Source organism: Mytilus edulis, chromosome 1 (genome assembly GCF_963676685.1).
Source record: "Mytilus edulis chromosome 1, xbMytEdul2.2, whole genome shotgun sequence".
NCBI lineage: Eukaryota > Metazoa > Mollusca > Bivalvia > Mytilida > Mytilidae > Mytilus > Mytilus edulis.
In genome coordinates, this window is record NC_092344.1 from 221,505 (window position 1) to 240,953 (window position 19,449).

The following is a 19,449-nucleotide window of genomic DNA, read 5'->3' on the forward strand; positions in this document are numbered from 1 at the left end:
CTCTGTGCAGTGATATTGGACATGTTTCAATTTGCAACAAGATGTATCTATAAATTACTATTACCAATAAAATATTAAACTAATTCACAAAAGTCTGGTCTGCACAACTCACAATAGTCATTAGTCTCTAAGACTTTAGAATGATATGTGGTCAGACACAAGCTACAAAAACACCACACATCATGCATTCAAAACACTATACTACAACAACCTTTCATAAATGTATCACTTTTGAAATTCTGATTTTCCATTTCTTAAATTTTATTAACTTATTTTGAATGGCACAACAAAAGTCAATTTTTGACAAACAGATTTTCAATATATATTTAATTTTGTTTTTGAAAGATTTGTGCATAAAAAAAGCATATAAAAAGTTGACATGTCAAAACAAAAAGGACACTAAGGTTTTTAAACTCCAATATAAAGGACATTAGAAAACCTGTAAGGGCCAAGTTACCATAAATGTCACAAAATTTAATACTATGTTTTGTACTAGAGTAATTGTCAATTAACCAGCCCACATTTGTTGTTCCCCCTTCTTGGCCCCTGATTCCTGAACAGTTTGTTCCATAACCCCCAAAACCATTTTTTACCATCCCTTTGTGGTACGGAAACTTGTGATATAATTTCAGAGAGATCCATACACCATTCCACAAGTTGTTGTCTGGAAACTAGAAAAGTGCCTATTTGGGCCCCTAATTTCTAAATTGTTGGGACCATCACCCGAAAATCAATCCAACCTTCCTTTCTGGTCATAAACCTTGTGTTTAAATTTAATAGATTTCTATCCACTAATACTTAAGTAATTGTGTGAAAAACCAAATGCCTTTGACAACATAATACCAAAGTACGACCGCAAAATAGAGTGGAGAGAAGGGGACTGATGATAACCCTTGGCTAGCAAAGATGGGCAAAATAGAGTGGAGAGGAGGGGACTGATGATAACCCTTGGCTAGCGAAGATGGGCAAAATAGAGTGGAGAGGAGGGGACTGATGATAACCCTTGGCTAGCAAAGATGGGCAAAAAAGAGTGGAGAGGAGGGGACTGATGATAACCCTTGGCTAGCAAAGATGTGCTATACAGTGTTGTAATACTGAGAGGAGGGGACTGATGATAACCCTTGGCTAGCGAAGATGTGCTATACAGTGTTGTAATACTGAGAGGAGGGACTGATCATAACCCTTGGCTAGCGAAGATGTGCTATACAGTGTTTTAATACTGAAAGGAGGGGACTGATGATAACCCTTGGCTAGCGTAGATGGGCAAAATAGAGTGGAGAGGAGGGGACTGATGATAACCCTTGGCTAGCAAAGATGGGCAAAATAGAGTGGAGAGGAGGGGACTGATGATAACCCTTGGCTAGCGAAGATGTGCTATACAGTGTTTTAATACTGAAAGGAGGGGACTGATGATAACCCTTGGCTAGCGAAGATGGGCAAAAAAGAGTGGAGAGGAGGGGACTGATGATAACCCTTGGCTAGCGAAGATGGGCAAAATAGAGTGGAGAGGAGGGGACTGATGATAACCCTTGGCTAGCAAAGATGGGCAAAATAGAGTGGAGAGGAGGGGACTGATGATAACCCTTGGCTAGCGAAGATGGGCAAAATAGAGTGAAGAGGAGGGGACTGATGATAACCTTTGGCTAGCAAAGATGGGCAAAAAAGAGTGGAGAGGAGGGGCCTGATCATAACCCTTGGCTAGCTAAGATGTGCTATACAGTGTTGTAATACTGAGAGGAGGGGCCTGATCATAACCCTTGGCTAGCTAAGATGTGCTATACAGTGTTGTAATACTGAGAGGAGGGGACTGATCATAACCCTTGGCTAGCTAAGATGTGCTATACAGTGTTGTAATACTGAGAGGAGGGGACTGATCATAACCCTTGGCTAGCCAAGATGTGCTATACAGTGTTGTAATACTGAGAGGAGGGGACTGATGATAACCCTTGGCTAGGGAAGATGTGCTATACAGTGTTGTAATACTGAGAGGAGGGGACTGATCATAACCCTTGGCTAGCTAAGATGTGCTATACAGTGTTGTAATACTGAGAGGAGGGGACTGATCATAACCCTTGGCTAGCCAAGATGTGCTATACAGTGTTGTAATACTGAGAGGAGGGGACTGATGATAACCCTTGGCTAGCTAAGATGTGCTATACAGTGTTGTAATACTGAGAGGAGGGGACTGATCATAACCCTTGGCTAGCTAAGATGTGCTATACAGTGTTGTAATACTGAGAGGAGGGGACTGATCATAACCCTTGGCTAGCCAAGATGTGCTATACGGTGTTGTAATACTGAGAGCAGGGGACTGATGATAACCCTTGGCTAGCGTAGATGTGCTATACAGTGTTGTAATACTGAGTGGAGGGGACTGATCATAACCCTTGGCTAGCGAAGATGTGCTATACAGTGTTGTAATACTGAGAGGAGGGGACTGATGATAACCCTTGGCTAGCGAAGATGTGCTATACAGTGTTGTAATACTGAGAGGAGGGGACTGATCATAACCCTTGGCTAGCGAAGATGTGCTATACAGTGTTGTAATACTGAGAGGAGGGGACTGATCATAACCCTTGGCTAGCGAAGATGTGCTATACAGTGTTGTAATACTGAGAGGAGGGGACTGATCATAACCCTTGGCTAGCGAAGATGTGCTATACAGTGTTGTAATACTGAGAGGAGGGGACTGATCATAACCCTTGGCTAGCGAAGATGTGCTATACAGTGTTGTAATACTGAGAGGAGGGGACTGATCATAACCCTTGGCTAGCGAAGATGTGCTATACAGTGTTGTAATACTGAGAGGAGGGGACTGATGATAACCCTTGGCTAGTGAAGATGTGCTATACAGTGTTGTAATACTGAGAGGAGGGGACTGATCATAACCCTTGGCTAGCGAAGATGTGCTATACAGTGTTGTAATACTGAGAGGAGGGGACTGATCATAACCCTTGGCTAGTGAAGATGTGCTATACAGTGTTGTAATACTGAGAGGAGGGGACTGATCATAACCCTTGGCTAGCGAAGATGTGCTATACAGTGTTGTAATACTGAGAGGAGGGGACTGATGATAACCCTTGGCTAGGGAAGATGTGCTATACAGTGTTGTAATACTGAGAGGAGGGGACTGATCATAACCCTTGGCTAGCGAAGATGTGCTATACAGTGTTGTAATACTGAGAGGAGGGGACTGATCATAACCCTTGGCTAGCGAAGATGTGCTATACAGTGTTGTAATACTTTAATTATTTGGAAATGTTGGATCTTGTGGAAGTTTTTTCACCTGAACACCAATTTAGTGACACTAAACTAAATTATTTTTTCTAACCATTAAAATCCATTTGGTCTTTTTGTGATATATATCATTTATGGTCACTATATATCTAAACAATGAAATTATGCATCAAGGTGTCAAAATAACAGTGAAAAGACTGGCTGTTGTCTTTACCATTAAAAATCAAACAATTCAAGTCAATGCTTTGTCTAAAAAGATTTCACTTCCATGTTGAGGATCTTCACAAAAAATAAGTTGAGTTGTAATAAATCTAATAACACCAATCAAAAAGAAAAAAATAATCCACTTCAAATATAACATCAAAAGGAGCTAAAATGACTAATCTATCAATAACACTCTTTACAAATAATAAGAGTGCTCTAAATTATAAAAACATTTCAACATCATAGTCACCTTATATTTCAGTTATCAATAAATAATGCTTTTGTATTAAAATAGTATTCAAATATATATTGAAGTGTATATCAAATCTAGTATACATTTGTATAGATAACATTACTCTTTCTCTCCTTATAAGTTTTGCATTTTTTTTATACATATATCCTTTTTCTTAAATATGTTTTTTTTTAAATCTTCTAGAATTTTCTGGATTTTTTTTTAATAATTATAAGTATAATATATAAAAATTTTCTTTGAATTTTTAATTTTTTCCCTAGATCGGACATAAAGTAACTTTGATGTTAGTACTAACAGGAAGGTATAACAAACTTACTACCAGCAGGGGGGACCACTTGGTCCAGTAGTTTCTGATTTGTTCTCTTCCAGATTTTAAGAATAACTTTCCGTAGTTCCTCATTACAATCATCAATATTTCCTTCCACTTTAATTTTCAGCGATGTTCGAACTAACGCAAACAGAGTCGCATTAAACATGACAGTACCATCACTGTTTAAAGGCATGTTCATACTGACTAAGCGCTGAAATAACAAACAGAGTCGCATTAAATAAGACAGTACTTTCACTGTTAAAAGACATGTTCATACTGACTAACCGCTGTAATATAAAACCATCATCTCATTTTAAATGAACTCCTACAGAATGTACCATTAAATTGTATCTATCGATTTTCAAAAAAACATTGTTATGAATCTTCACAGATGTATAATTTAAGCCAGCAATCACATTGCTATAAATAGCAATCTGACCTATCTGAACTATACTCCTTAGTCAATGACTTTTTGTTCAGTAAATAAGATTACCTAGAGAACATACACAGGCTTCTAATTTTTAATCATTTGGTTTTCATTCCTAATATAAACCTGGTATGTTCTTCAGCTTTAACTTATCAGTGTCATGTCATTTTATATCTAGCTATAACTATACTGCTTAAAATAGGAAAATAAACACCAGAGAAAGCCAGCTCTTAATATTATAATCTTCTCTCCAACCAGTCAACTTATTTCCACTCTGATCATAATACTGTATGAAGTGTACATAAAAACTACAAACCTTGCATGCCACTCTGTGTGGACATAATTTACCAAAACCTAATGGTGGTGATATTTTTCTTAACAAAGTAACTACATCTAAATGTTTGATTCTGCCCCTGAAAATAAACAAAGACACAGTTTATAATTTGTAATAAAGAGGTGAAGCTGAAAAGAAATAAATGGGGAATGTTTCCATTGAACACAGATGATGCCCCTGCTGAAAAGAAATAAATGGGGAATGTTTCCATTGGACACAGATGATGCCCCTGCTTGCATATCATATCATTTTAAAAAGTGACATACCTGTGGACGGTAGAAGTATTGTGTATAACTTTCATAACATTTGGTTTAGGAAAACTAAAGTGAGAGAACTGAAACCAAAAGTTCAGCAATTTTTATGTATATAAAGAGGTATAACTCTAGATTGGTAAAAATGAAAGGGTGGATGGGGATAATGATTTAATTAGCATTCTTTACAAATTGTAAGGAAATTATTTTCTAAGCATTCTCTTCAAATTATAAGGATCTCATTAACAGATGATTCTCTACAAATTTTAACACAAGGTTAACACTGCAGACCCAAGTTAGCTCTACTACTTCATACACATAGAAGAAGGATCAAAAACTACATGACGGCTGATACACTTACTTTGCTTCTGGGTCATAATCTGACCAATATCTAACAAACTCATCAAGATGGTGTGGTCCTAGTATTGACCAATCTCTTGTTAGGTAGTCAAAGTTGTCCATGATGACAGCAACAAATAAATTTATAATCTAGAAAATGGAAAGCAGAAATAAGCAAATTTTCAAAACAGCAAAATTCAACATATAACTATCTCATCAATTCTAAAAGCTACGTTAATTTGTAAGTATTACAAATTTAATTCATGGTTGAACCTGTGGTGTCAAAATTTAAAGATGACTAGTCAACTAGAACAAAATTTACAATTTTATACCAGAGTTTATGTATTGAAATAAGAAAATATCTATTTTTTCATATCATCCCTTTTAATTTTCATGTTACTATCTTTTTACTTTGTTGCTGTATATTATATTTGTTATTCATTTTTTACATGAATCAGGCCATTTTTTTCCTCACTTTGGAGCCTTTTAGATATAGCTTTCTTTTTGATATGGGTTATTCTCATTGCTGAAGGTCGTTCGGTGAGCTATGGTTACTCACATCTAGGTCAATTGGTCTCTGGTGAAGAGTTGTCTCATTGGCAATCGTAAAATGGTTTGCATACAGCAGACCATAATTAAGACATAATACAATTATACCATCAATAGGGCTATTCTATTGTATGTGGGAGGGTAGGAAGGGTAGTTTAACAATGGATTTTTTTGCAGTATGCATCTATTACCATTATGCAAAATTATCTAAAAAATGGTTCTTGGTTGTAGGAATATTTTGAAAGTCTGTTCCCTGTTCATTTTAATGGAATAGCCCTCAATTTAAAGGTGCAGGTCATATCTAACTATGTCTACATATATTCAGGGGGGGGGGTATACTTACTAAAAATGAACACAGAATATAGAAAGATATAAAATAGAAGTAGGCAAAATCTGTTCCACAAACATTGGCAGCTGCTGTGAAAGTGCTGTTGACTTGGTTGACCAGATCATCTGGGGGTGGACCTGTTTCACATAATACATTAGGTTTATGTACACATGATAACATGACATCTTGCCACGCCTCTCCTGTGGCTGATCTGTAAAGATAAACATTGACATTAAAGTTTATGTACACATGATAACATGACATCTTGCCACGCCTCTCCTGTGGCTGATCTGTAAGGATAAACATTGATTTTAAAGTTTATGTACACATGATAACATAAGTACATGTAAATTATTTTTTCCAATTCAGATATACCACTATGTATCAGCCAGATATTTGCAGTTGGCTTGTACTTATAACCAGATATTTTATAGAATGTTTTAAAAAAGGCTCGTTGTTTAATTTTACTGCCTAAGTCAAGGAAGCTAGCAAAGTTTTGATTTCTATGTTTTTCATGTTTCTGATTGTTTGCAGCTTTGATATAAAACTAGCATGTTTTCAGCTGTAAAAATGTAAACAAACTTGATTTTCAACAAAATTAAAATCACTAGAAAATTAATAATTTGCTAACAGTTCTATTTGTGTGTAACCTTTAAAGACAGAAGTGGTAGCATACTCTGCATTGTTCCTGTCACTGAAACAACTGTTAAAGATTTTATTGCCCTTAGCATCCAATCACTAAGTTATGTTGCAAATAACATTTATTATATTATACTAAACTAGTCCATCTACCTGTGATATTATGGCACATAATAAATAGATTTACCTGAATAGAACTCTACCTGTGGTATTAAGATACATAATAAATAGATTTACCTGAATAGAACTCTACCTGTGGTATTAAGATACATAATAAATAGATTTACCTGAATAGAACTCTACCTGTGGTATTAAGATACATAATAAATAGATTTACCTGAATAGAACTCTACCTGTGGTATTATGATACATAATGAATAGATTTACCTGAATAGAACTCTACCTGTGGTATTATGATACATAATAAATAGATTTACCTGAATAGAACTAAAACAGCCAGCTGGAAAGTTTGGAAATTGTTGTTTCTGTGTAACTGACTGTCCTCATTATTTATAGATATCTTCCCAAATATCTGAAAATAAACATTCTCCTCATTATTAAAATATATCGCCCAAATATCTGAAAAATATCAATATACACTAGTCATTTTATGCTGTCTTTATAGCTTGCTGTTTGGTGTGAGCCAAGGCTCCATGTTGAAGGCTGTACTTTGACCTATAATGTTTACTTTTACAAATTGTTACTTGGATGGAGGGTTGTCTCATTGGCACTTATACCACATCGTCTTATATCAATGAATAAAAATAACATTTTAAGGAGGCTTACGAGTCTAAATCAATTTTTTTTCTTAATATAGGATTTCGATATATTTTTCTATAAATGAACTTTATCTGGCTGTTGTCTGCTCTATGCTCGGGTTGTTGTCTCTTTGACACATTCCCCATTTCCATTCTCAATCTTATTTATCTTATACTTAAACAGTAAAAAAAGGGGTCACCGTTCATTAACGCTTTCAATCTGCCTTTGAAAAAAGCATACATTTTTGTAAAGGTACTTTATTTCTGTAGAACTAATAGTAGAGAAATAGAGGTAATATCAAAATAAAAAAGAACTACATTACAGAAATCGCTCAAATTTTACAATAGTTTATTTAAGTACAGCTTATTTGAAAATATAATAAAAAATATAGGTCACCAATGAGTTGAAAATATATTTCAATTTCAATGCTAAAAAATTGCACCAAAGGAAGATAATTTGGAGCTTTTTCAATGATATATACATTTTAAAAGTCATCTGGGGCCAAAACGAATTTATTTTTTTGAATGATTTTTGTTCCATTTGATAAAGTAATAAATCAAATTTGTAATGAGAAATTTTTGTTTTTGGAAATTATTTTTCTCTGGCACCTCCTTAAGTTAAGTGTCTTTGCTGCCATTTACAATGCTTTTCACATAAAAACCAGACCAATACAGTGTCTGAACCTGCAATGCTACATGCAAAAATCTTCTTAGTACAATGCCACCTCTACTGTCATTAGCACCATCATAGGAAGGAGGATAAGTCTCCGTATCTGACGTATGACTAGCTGGACTATGAGGCTGAACATCTTTGTATGAATCTGAGGCTGAAGATATTGCACTGACAAAAAGTAAAAGGGTACTGAATTTTATGCTAATAATAGAGAAACTTTGTTACATACCTGCATGCCAATTACTCCATAGATAAAGAATAATAGAGAAACGTTGTTACATACCTGCATGCCAATTACTCCATAGATAAAGAATAATAGAGAAACGTTGTTACATACCTGCATGCCAATTACTCCATAGATAAAGAATAATAGAGAAACGTTGTTACATACCTGCATGCCAATTACTCCATAGATAAAGAATAATAGAGAAACGTTGTTACATACCTGCATGCCAATTACTCCATAGATAAAGAATAATAGAGAAACGTTGTTACATACCTGCATGCCAATTACTCCATAGATAAAGAATAATAGAGAAACGTTGTTACATACCTGCATGCCAATTACTCCATAGATAAAGAATAATAGAGAAACTTTGTTACATACCTGCATGCCAATTACTCCATAGATAAAGAATAATAGAGAAACGTTGTTACATACCTGCATGCCAATTACTCCATAGATAAAGAATAATAGAGAAACGTTGTTACATACCTGCATGCCAATTACTCCATAGATAAAGAATAATAGAGAAACGTTGTTACATACCTGCATGCCAATTACTCCATAGATAAAGAATAATAGAGAAACGTTGTTACATACCTGCATGCCAATTACTCCATAGATAAAGAATAATAGAGAAACGTTGTTACATACCTGCATGCCAATTACTCCATAGATAAAGAATAATAGAGAAACTTTGTTACATACCTGCATGCCAATTACTCCATAGATAAAGAATAATAGAGAAACGTTGTTACATACCTGCATGCCAATTACTCCATAGATAAAGAATAATAGAGAAACGTTGTTACATACCTGCATGCCAATTACTCCATAGATAAAGAATAATAGAGAAACGTTGTTACATACCTGCATGCCAATTACTCCATAGATAAAGAATAATAGAGAAACGTTGTTACATACCTGCATGCCAATTACTCCATAGATAAAGAATAATAGAGAAACGTTGTTACATACCTGCATGCCAATTACTCCATAGATAAAGAATAATAGAGAAACTTTGTTACATACCTGCATGCCAATTACTCCATAGATAAAGAATAATAGAGAAACTTTGTTACATTCCTGCATGCCAATTACTGCATAGATAAAGAATAATAGAGAAACTTTGTTACATACCTGCATGCCAATTACTGCATAGATAAAGAATAATAGAGAAACTTTGTTACATACCTGCATGCCAATTACTGCATAGATAAAGAATAATAGAGAAACTTTGTTACATACCTGCATGCCAATTACTGCATAGATAAAGAATAATAGAGAAACTTTGTTACATACCTGCATGCCAATTACTCCATAGATAAAGAATAATAGAGAAACTTTGTTACATACCTGCATGCCAATTACTGCATAGATAAAGAATAATAGAGAAACTTTGTTACATACCTGCATGCCAATTACTGCATAGATAAAGAATAACATAACTATCAGCAGTGCTACATAGGGAAGAGCCTGAAAAATAACATATACACCTTTTAATATCTCTCATATAAATGTTCAGAGCAAGTTAAACAGCATTGACAATCATGTATGAGCAGGTTAAGTAGTTGTGCAAGTGTCTTTTAATTATTCAATACAAAATTTGGCTACTTTGGTCAATATGATTGCCATATAAGAGGATTCCAATTAAAGCTCCACCTTGTCTCTGTTTTGTCATGGTACTTGTCAATCATACTGTATGATATCTGTACTATTTCTTAATAGAAATGATCAAGCTACCCAGCAAATTGACAAAAATAATTACATATATACCTCAAAGAATACGGTAAATTTAGAAATTGTTGATCTTATTATTGAGAAAGGTGTTGAAAAAATAAAACTGTTCAACAATGGCAATAATAAATGCCAGCAACAATTTCTAAATTAACAGTACTGTAATGTTTAAAAGTTTATTTGTTCCTCTGTTCATAGACAAAAGAATTATTGATAGCTATATTTCTGTGTGGATAGATTTATAAGTTAACCACTATATTTCGGTTGACAAAGCTGATGCCTGTAATAAGAAAGAATTGAAACAATAGTTCAATCTTTAAAAAAATTACTTTCGAAACAAGTATTAAAACATCATCAATTAGTTTTTTTATCTATAAGTTATCTTTTTTATAATATGAACTGTTCTGTCTTGATTGTATATTTTACCTGAAACGATTTGATAAATGTCCATAGGAGTGTTCTAATACCCTCCCCTTTACTGAGCAATTTAACCAGCCTCATCACGCGGAACAACCGGAAAAAGTTGATGCTAATTATACCTTGACCAGGCTACAAAAATAAAAACAAATCATTATTAACTTCTAAAAGCACTCTTAAGTAGAAAACATAATTAAATACAATCATTTATTATGAAAATGCTTATACAGTCTGATATCCTAGAAATTATTGAGATATTGACCCACTTATTATGAATTTTTCCCAATACTGAAATAATGGATCTGATTCTTTAATCACAATACTCTTTTGATGGTTGAATTATATGTTTGTCACAGGTCTACACAGAGAGATAAAAACCATATGCTTATACAATACATCTATTTTCAACCTGAACATGCATGAAATTATTAAATGTATTAAACACTGCTCATCCCAATCCGTCTTCATTACCACAAAGCAATGAAACTAATTTGGTTAATTGATGAAATAAGTTAAGGGAAAGGGCTGTTGATCAGGATCTTATGTTTGTCTTCATTTCAATGCATGTCCTTAATGTATAGGAGACAAACGTTTCAAAAAGGTTATTAATTTTTCTCCATCTCATGAGTTAAGCCTTTTTCAACTGATTTTTATAGTTTGTTCCTATGTTGTACTGTTATACCACTGTCATAGGTTAGGGGGGGGGGGGGGTCCCACTAACATGTTTAACCCCGCCACATTATTTATGTATGTGCCTGTCCCAAGTCAGGAGCCTGTAATTCAGTGGTTGTCTTTTGTTTATGTGTTACATATTTGTTTTTTCGTTCATTTTTTTATACAAATAAGGCCGTTAGTTTTCTCATTTGAATTGTTTTACATTGTCATATCAGGGCCTTTTATAGCTGACTATGCGGTGCGGGCTTTGCTCATTGTTGAAGGCCATACAGTGATCTATAGTTGTAATGTGTGTGTCATTTTGGTCTCTTGTGGATAGTTGTCTCATTCGCAATCATACCACATCTTCTTCTTTATAATTAATACCTTCCTCTATTCAAATATTCTAGTTTCAAGCAGTAGTATTTAATTTTAAAAATTATATTTGAAGTTGATGCATACTGGGGTCAACATGTTGTAACATATACATACTATAATATAGATCAGTATCTACTGTCAATAAATATATATATCTTATTAGATTGCTCAATACACCTGTCACCTGTAATGAGTTCTTGCTATATCAAACTTTGATCAAAATGACATGTCATCTAAGATCATGACTTCAAACTCAGACTTTAAAAAAAAAAAATCAATTTTAAAGAGGAAAACTAATATTTTTTACAAATAATTGTAAATCATGACCTTTTAGTCATGTACAAAATAGAAAACAAAAAATAAAAAAGTTTGATATAACAAGTTTCAATTGGGAATACTATATATATTTAACATACAATATATGTGTTACAAATACATTAACTATGAACTCTATGCAAATTCATAAATAAAATTTTGCGCTTTACAACATGTCTCAATTTTTTTTTATATAGGCACTTAATTGCTTTCATTTCCATTTCACTTTCACATCTATTTTCATTGTTCATAATTTTCTAGAAATGAAATATAAATTTGCACATGATATCATAGTGAAGGGAACCATAGAAGGGCTACCACAATATATACACAGAAATATTTACAAACGTAAAATATGAAAACAAAAGATATTGCATCTCTATCTGCAATGTGAAGTTGGCAAAGAAAATAAATAAAGCCAGCAAAATAAAACATGTAAGCTGCAATTGTAGCTGACGACATATAATATGGTGCAATTGTTTTCAGTAACAAATATAACTCATTTGTTACTATATAAAATTAATATCATAAAATTATCTCTGATTTTTGCAGTGCATTTTTACCTCAGTATTTTCAATCGACTAAATGATATATTTTGTATTAATATTTGTGCAAATAATGTCATAATTATGTTTAAAACAAGAAGAAAAAAATGTATCAACATGAAAAAGAAAAGCCTCCTCAAAAGGCATTATCATAGCAAGTTTTATCATTTACAACATGTTTAATTCATTTCAGTGCAGAGCAAAAATACATTTCCACTCCCAAAAAACATTAAAAACCTCACATAGAATACATTATTACTGATAAAAAAAATTTCACGACTATTGAAAAAGTTCAATATTTGTAATAGGACTCAAAAAATAGTTAAAAATACAATGTATCACGTCTACAAGCATTGGTTGTTAGCTCAAGTTTCAGAATAAAGTTTACTTGTGTTTCATATTAAGTCAAGTTAGCTTAATCAACAACTTTTGTTGTCCCTCTTTTTTACAAAGTATCTTCAACTGATTTCACATCAGGAGAATTTAGGGATATCGGACGTTTTAACAAATTTGATATGCCAAACTATTAGACTCTTGATAATGTATTAAACTGATGCTGACCTCTTAAACTATGTATTGTGATTTGGGGTGGATGGAAGAGCTGGGTGACATAATACCACAGCTGTGTGATGTATTGTGATATTTACAGCTTAACAAAGCTGTGTTTCTTTGTTATTTGTTACCTTGAAATGACAGCAACCCATCCCTTTTCACTGCAAGAAAATTTGATATCATTGTCCTGCTAGGATATATACATGACAAGCCATATCTGTCGAAATTTCCACCTTCAGCAATATCTGACAAAAAGTGGCCTATCATTTTACAAAGCAGAATTTTTCTGCCCACATTATACCTCTTTGTGTTTCTTAATAATTATCTATGAGAAGGGGATTATAGTCCTAAGAAACAAATTTCTTGTATAGAAACTGTTAAGGAAATTATTGAACCAATGGAAGCATTTGTATTAAACTATTGCACAAGTTCTAACATTCATAAATATGTTATAGATCCCAACCTATCAACATAGAATCATGAAAAGTAAACAAATAAGGCAGTTCATACAGCTATTAAATTTTTCTAGGTTTTCCAAGAATTTCTAATTTTTAAATTAAACTTGGTCACAACAGCAGCTGCTGTTAAATGTTTTGGTATGTACAATCTTCTTTCAATCTTTGTTTTCATTTTCTATTGTTAAGGGTGCTAAATATCTTACAAGTATAACAAGTTTCAAAGATGTATACTATAAGTATCTAACATACAATATATGTGATATAATTATGAACTCTTTAACTCATGCAATTATAAAGAATTCTAAATTTGATTACCAATACTGGATTAAAAACTGGGGAAAATAACAGCAAAAACAAGACAAGATATAGTCTTTTTTTCTGTCAGACAGAAATGCATGGCCTGAGGAAGACCATAATAATTTACAGAATCACCGAGCCATTGTTATAAAACAGCATCTGTGCACAGGGATGTGTTATAGAAATAACAAGTAGTCATTGTTATAAAACATCATCTGTGCACAGGGATGTGTTATAGAAATAACTTATAAAACAGCATCTGTGCACAGGGATGTGTTATAGAAATAACTTGTTATAAAACAGCATCTGTGCACAGGGATGTGTTATAGAAATAACAAGTAGTCATTGTTATAAAACAGCATCTGTGCACAGGGACGTGTTATAGAGATAACAGGTACTGTGGATTCATTCATTTGGGTGAAAACCAATAGTTTATAGATAGTGGATATTTGCATTTTAGTGTTTCACAAAAGTCTACATAAAGCCCACAGAAAGTATATAATTCATTGAGCATTTAAATTGTGGTTCATCTTTGCCCATGAAATCCAGTAAAAATTTTATCAAACAAATAATGAATCCACAGTTATACTAGGCTGGTCATGCACAAATTGTTGAATTTCTGCTCTACTTTGTTGAGATTAAAATGGTTGGCCAATCTTAATCTCAGCATCTTTTATATGCTACTGTCAGTGTCTTGTTACAAAAGGAACTATACAAAAACACATAAAAGAAAATAAAAAGGACATTTTGTGAGATAACTAATATATGAACCAACATGCTGTATCTATTAACACAGGTTTTCTGATTACATTCAAAAGGATATTTTTCCTGTAACAAAATTTCTATTTAGAACATTACAAAACGTTTTCATTGAAAGTATGCATATTCCTGCTTTCAATCTTGTTATAAAAAGTTTTCTGCACACAGGTGCTAAAATACACACAAAATAAAATTGATGATTGTCATGACAACATAGCAGGCAATACATGCTTTTTTCTTCAACAAGCATTTTGATTGGTGGAGACTGGGGAGCATGCTGGGACATTTTTCCAGTCATTGAGACATGGCAGAACATCAAGACATTAAATCACAAACCTTATTTGCCCTCTATTTTTGTGCCAAATTAGGAAAAAAATTGTATAAATAATGCATTAAATATGAAAACAAATGATGTCATGATGCCCTCTTGTGAAAGGTGTCACACTGTGAGGCAACCCTTTGATACAAGCAATTGTCATTGAAAAAAAATAAAAAAATACAAAACATGCAATGATGTAATTCTCTTTTCAGTTAAAACCCAGGATACCTGCCAATTTTATTCATGCCAAGAAAAATCATGCAAATGATTTAACACAACTGACATCGGCATTCAACAAGCAATTCAAAGCAATATTCTCTTTAAAGTAGTTAATACGTCTATTCTGTGATATTTTGTATCCTTTAAACAAAATATAGCGGAATTCAAATAGAAATTAATCAGCTAATATTTACAACTCTTCAAATGTTAAATAATCTTTTATAGTTATTACAACAGACAAGATAACACATAGTCATTAAGACTGACAAGATTGATAGAATAACTTGTGATTGCTTTACACATACTATGAACAAGATAACATATAGGCAGTAAAATTGAAAAGATAGCATACAATTTTTACCACTGAATTATAGGCATTACATCCAACACGATAACCTACTAATTATTATTGACAGAAGATTACTCAGTCATAACCACTGAAAAGATAACTTAGTCATAACCAATGACTAATAACTCAGTCATAACCAATGACTAATAACAGAGTAATGGTCACCAACAAGATAACACAGCTACTGCCACTTAACAGATAAGTCATTATCAATGACAAGATACCACAGTAACTGAAACTAACAAGACAACAAAGTAATTATCAATGACAAGATAACAAAGTAATTACCAATGACAAAATAACAAACAGTTTTAATACCACTGATGAGATAACACATAGTCATTACCAATAAACACAAGATTACACATAGTCAGTACCACTAAACACAATATTACACATAGTCATTAACACTAAACACAAGATTACACATAGTCATAACTACTAAACACAAGATTACACATAGTCATTATGACTAACACAAGATTGCTCTCACTGGTAGTTATTATCAATAACATTATAACACTTAGTTATTACCATTGACATAATAACACAATCAATACCTCCCAAAGATAACTCCCTAGGTTTTAACAGCAGAATTACCATTGACATAATAACACAATCAATACCTCCCAAAGATAACTCCCTAGGTTTTAACAGCAGAATTACCATTGACATAATAACACAATCAATACCTCCCAAAGATAACTCCCTAGGTTTTAACAGCAGAATTACCATTGACATAATAACACAATCAATACCTCCCAAAGATAACTCCCTAGGTTTTAACAGCAGAATTACCATTGACATAATAACACAATCAATACCTCCCAAAGATAACTCCCTAGGTTTTAACAGCAGAATTACCATTGACATAATAACACAATCAATACCTCCCAAAGATAACTCCTTAGGTTTTAACAGCAGAATTACCATTGACATAATAACACAATCAATACCTCCCAAAGATAACTCCCTAGGTTTTAACAGCAGAATTACCATTGACATAATAACACAATCAATACCTCCCAAAGATAACTCCCTAGGTTTTAACAGCAGAATTACCATTGACATAATAACACAATCAATACCTCCCAAAGATAACTCCTTAGGTTTTAACAGCAGAATTACCATTGACATAATAACACAATCAATACCTCCCAAAGATAACTCCTTAGGTTTTAACAGCAGAATTACCATTGACATAATAACACAATCAATACCTCCCAAAGATAACTCCTTAGGTTTTAACAGCAGAATTACCATTGACATAATAACACAATCAATACCTCCCAAAGATAACTCCCTAAGTTTTAACAGCAGAATTACCATTGACATAATAACACAATCAATACCTCCCAAAGATAACTCCCTAGGTTTTAACAGCAGAATTACCATTGACATAATAACACAATCAATACCTCCCAAAGATAACTCCCTAGGTTTTAACAGCAGAATTACCATTGACATAATAACACAATCAAATACTCTCAAAGATAACTCCTTAGGTTTTAACAGCAGAATTACCATTGACATAATAACACAATCAATACCTCCCAAAGATAACTCCCTAGGTTTTAACAGCAGAAAATAAGAAAGTACTTATTCATAATGACTGACAAGATCAACCTATTTTTCACAACCGACTCCACTCCTTCGAGATATGGCCATTTCATAACAGCTGACATCATTATTATAATTATTTGTACTCAACTGTTGTAATTTTGAAAATGAAAGATAATACCAAACTTAAATACTACATTAAAGGAATGAAATGTACCAAATTCAGTCAATAAACAGCTGACTAAATATTGCAGTAGCAAACAGCTGTTTAGATACACATTTAATACATTGGGCAACTGGTAACTTTTTTCAATAGTATATCTAACTTTGTACTCATATCAACAATAAAACACAACTAATCAATAATACTTGAAATGAAGAATTAGGTATCAATGTTTAAGAGTGAATCTACAAGCAGTGAATAGTGAATCAAGTATCTATGAGTAAGAGTGAATGAGGTATCAATGTTCAAAACTAAATCATGTATCAATGATCAAAGGTAAATCAGGTATCAATGTTCAAAACTGAATCATGTATCAATGATCAAAGGTAAATCAGGTACCAATGTTCAAAACTGAATCATGTATCAATGATCAAAGGTGAATCAGGTACCAATGTTCAAAACTGAATCATGTATCAATGATCAAAGGTGAATCAGGTACCAATGAGTAAGAATGAATAAGGTATCCATGTTCAATTGCATCTGCCATCAGCCCCTGAATCAGGAATCAATGAGTAGATGTGAATCAGGTATCCATGTTCAGATTGTATCTGCCAGCAGCCCCTGAATCAGGTATCCATGAGAAAGAGTGAATCAGGTATCAATGTTCAAAAGTGAATCAGGTATCAATGTACAAAAGTGAATCATGTATCAATGTTCAAAAGTGAATCAGGTATCAATGTACAAAAGTGAATCAGGTATCCATGAGAAAGAGTGAATCAGGTATCAATGTTCAAAAGTGAATCAGGTATCAATGTTCAATAGTGAATCAGGTATCAATGTTCAATAGTGAATCAGGTATCAATGTACAAAAGTGAATCATGTATCAATGTTCAATAGTGAATCAGAAAATCAATGTTCAGGAGTGAATCAGGTATCAATTTTCAAAAGTGGATCAGGTATCAATGAGTAAGAGTGAATCAGGTATCCATGTTCAGATTGTATCTGCCAGCAGCCCCTGAATCAGGTATCAAATGAGTAAGAGTGAATCAGGTATCAATATTCAAAAGTGAATCAGATATCAATGTTCAAAAGTGAATCAGAAAATCAATGTTCAAGAACACTTTTGATCAAGAACCAAATATTGATTTTAAAATTATGAAGATAAGGTTATTATTTGGTAAGAAACCATTTTTCCAATAATGAGCCTGAGTTATCTGTTGTAACTCATTATTTCTATCGCTTTGTTGTAAAACTGACTGCATGTTTATATAAAGAAGTTCTTCACTATCAAACATAATTATTAAAGATTTGATATAATTTGATGTCAATAAAATAGTAGAAAACACTTGGTAAAAAAAATTCAAGTTTACATTTTAACTGTGACAGTCATATTAACATTTAGAATGGCCTGTCCTATAGGTAATGGTACAGCATTCATTACTTTTGCAGGGAAAATGTAAAATAAAGTATGATTTTTCATATTTAGTAGTCAGAATTTGAAATAATGTGTAGCTCTTTAAACAAGTCAGAGGCTACCTTGTGTTTCATTTGAATGGAATGTCTTAAATAAGGAAGATGAGAATCATGAAATATTTTTTTTAAATGTTTTAATGAAACTGTAAAAAAAAATCATACCATCATTGATATGGAAAAAATTGTAGCGTGGTAACAAAAATGATCAAACAAAGTTTGAATATAAATCAACAAGACTCTGAGTAATACAATTTACATTCAACACACTATTTATATAATATATAAGTCAATATTAATACATATATACAGTTCTATGTTAAAAAAATCTACAACACTTCTGAAATAAAACTTTTTTATTATTAGAGTAATGTTACAATATGAAGTTTTAGAAAATGATTGAAAAGCTTACGTCGATCTAATGACAGAAAAAAAACCACAACATCATATCTAAGAGCTATTAATACATATATATGTGCAGCTGCCTTAAAGAAGCAAAATATAGTGATGGATAAAAACCTAGTCAAATCTACATTTTACTCTCTCTATAGTTTGACAATCACAACCTTATGTGATAGTTTGACAATCACAACCTTATGTGATAGTTTGACAATCACAACAGTAAGTTTGTACAGAAGTGGCATCTATAAGATTGATTGTTGATTGCCTAATGTCCAATTACAATGAGCTGTTCAAAGTAAAATTCTTTTTTTTTAGATGTATTAGATGTAG

At 32.9% G+C, this 19,449-nt stretch overlaps 1 protein-coding gene across 9 annotated transcripts in view; it reads right to left on the reverse strand.

The window, feature by feature from the left end:
- The window catches only part of LOC139520827 (muscle calcium channel subunit alpha-1-like), a 146,746-nt gene that overhangs the window by 18,245 nt on the left and 109,052 nt on the right, over window positions 1-19,449 (reverse strand). For 6 of the 9 annotated variants that reach the window (XM_071313853.1, XM_071313836.1, XM_071313829.1 and 3 more), the window contains exons 30-36: window positions 10,689-10,811; window positions 9,936-10,001; window positions 7,309-7,403; window positions 6,248-6,443; window positions 5,378-5,505; window positions 4,748-4,844; window positions 4,011-4,215 (exon numbers count right to left, since the gene is read on the reverse strand). In XM_071313853.1, the coding sequence (XP_071169954.1) occupies window positions 4,011-4,215; window positions 4,748-4,844; window positions 5,378-5,505; window positions 6,248-6,443; window positions 7,309-7,403; window positions 9,936-10,001; window positions 10,689-10,811 (910 nt within the window). The remainder of the gene's footprint in view (window positions 1-4,010; window positions 4,216-4,747; window positions 4,845-5,377; window positions 5,506-6,247; window positions 6,444-7,308; window positions 7,404-9,935; window positions 10,002-10,688; window positions 10,812-19,449) is intronic. The other 3 variants (XM_071313844.1, XM_071313810.1, XM_071313872.1) reach the window with 1 other exon arrangement.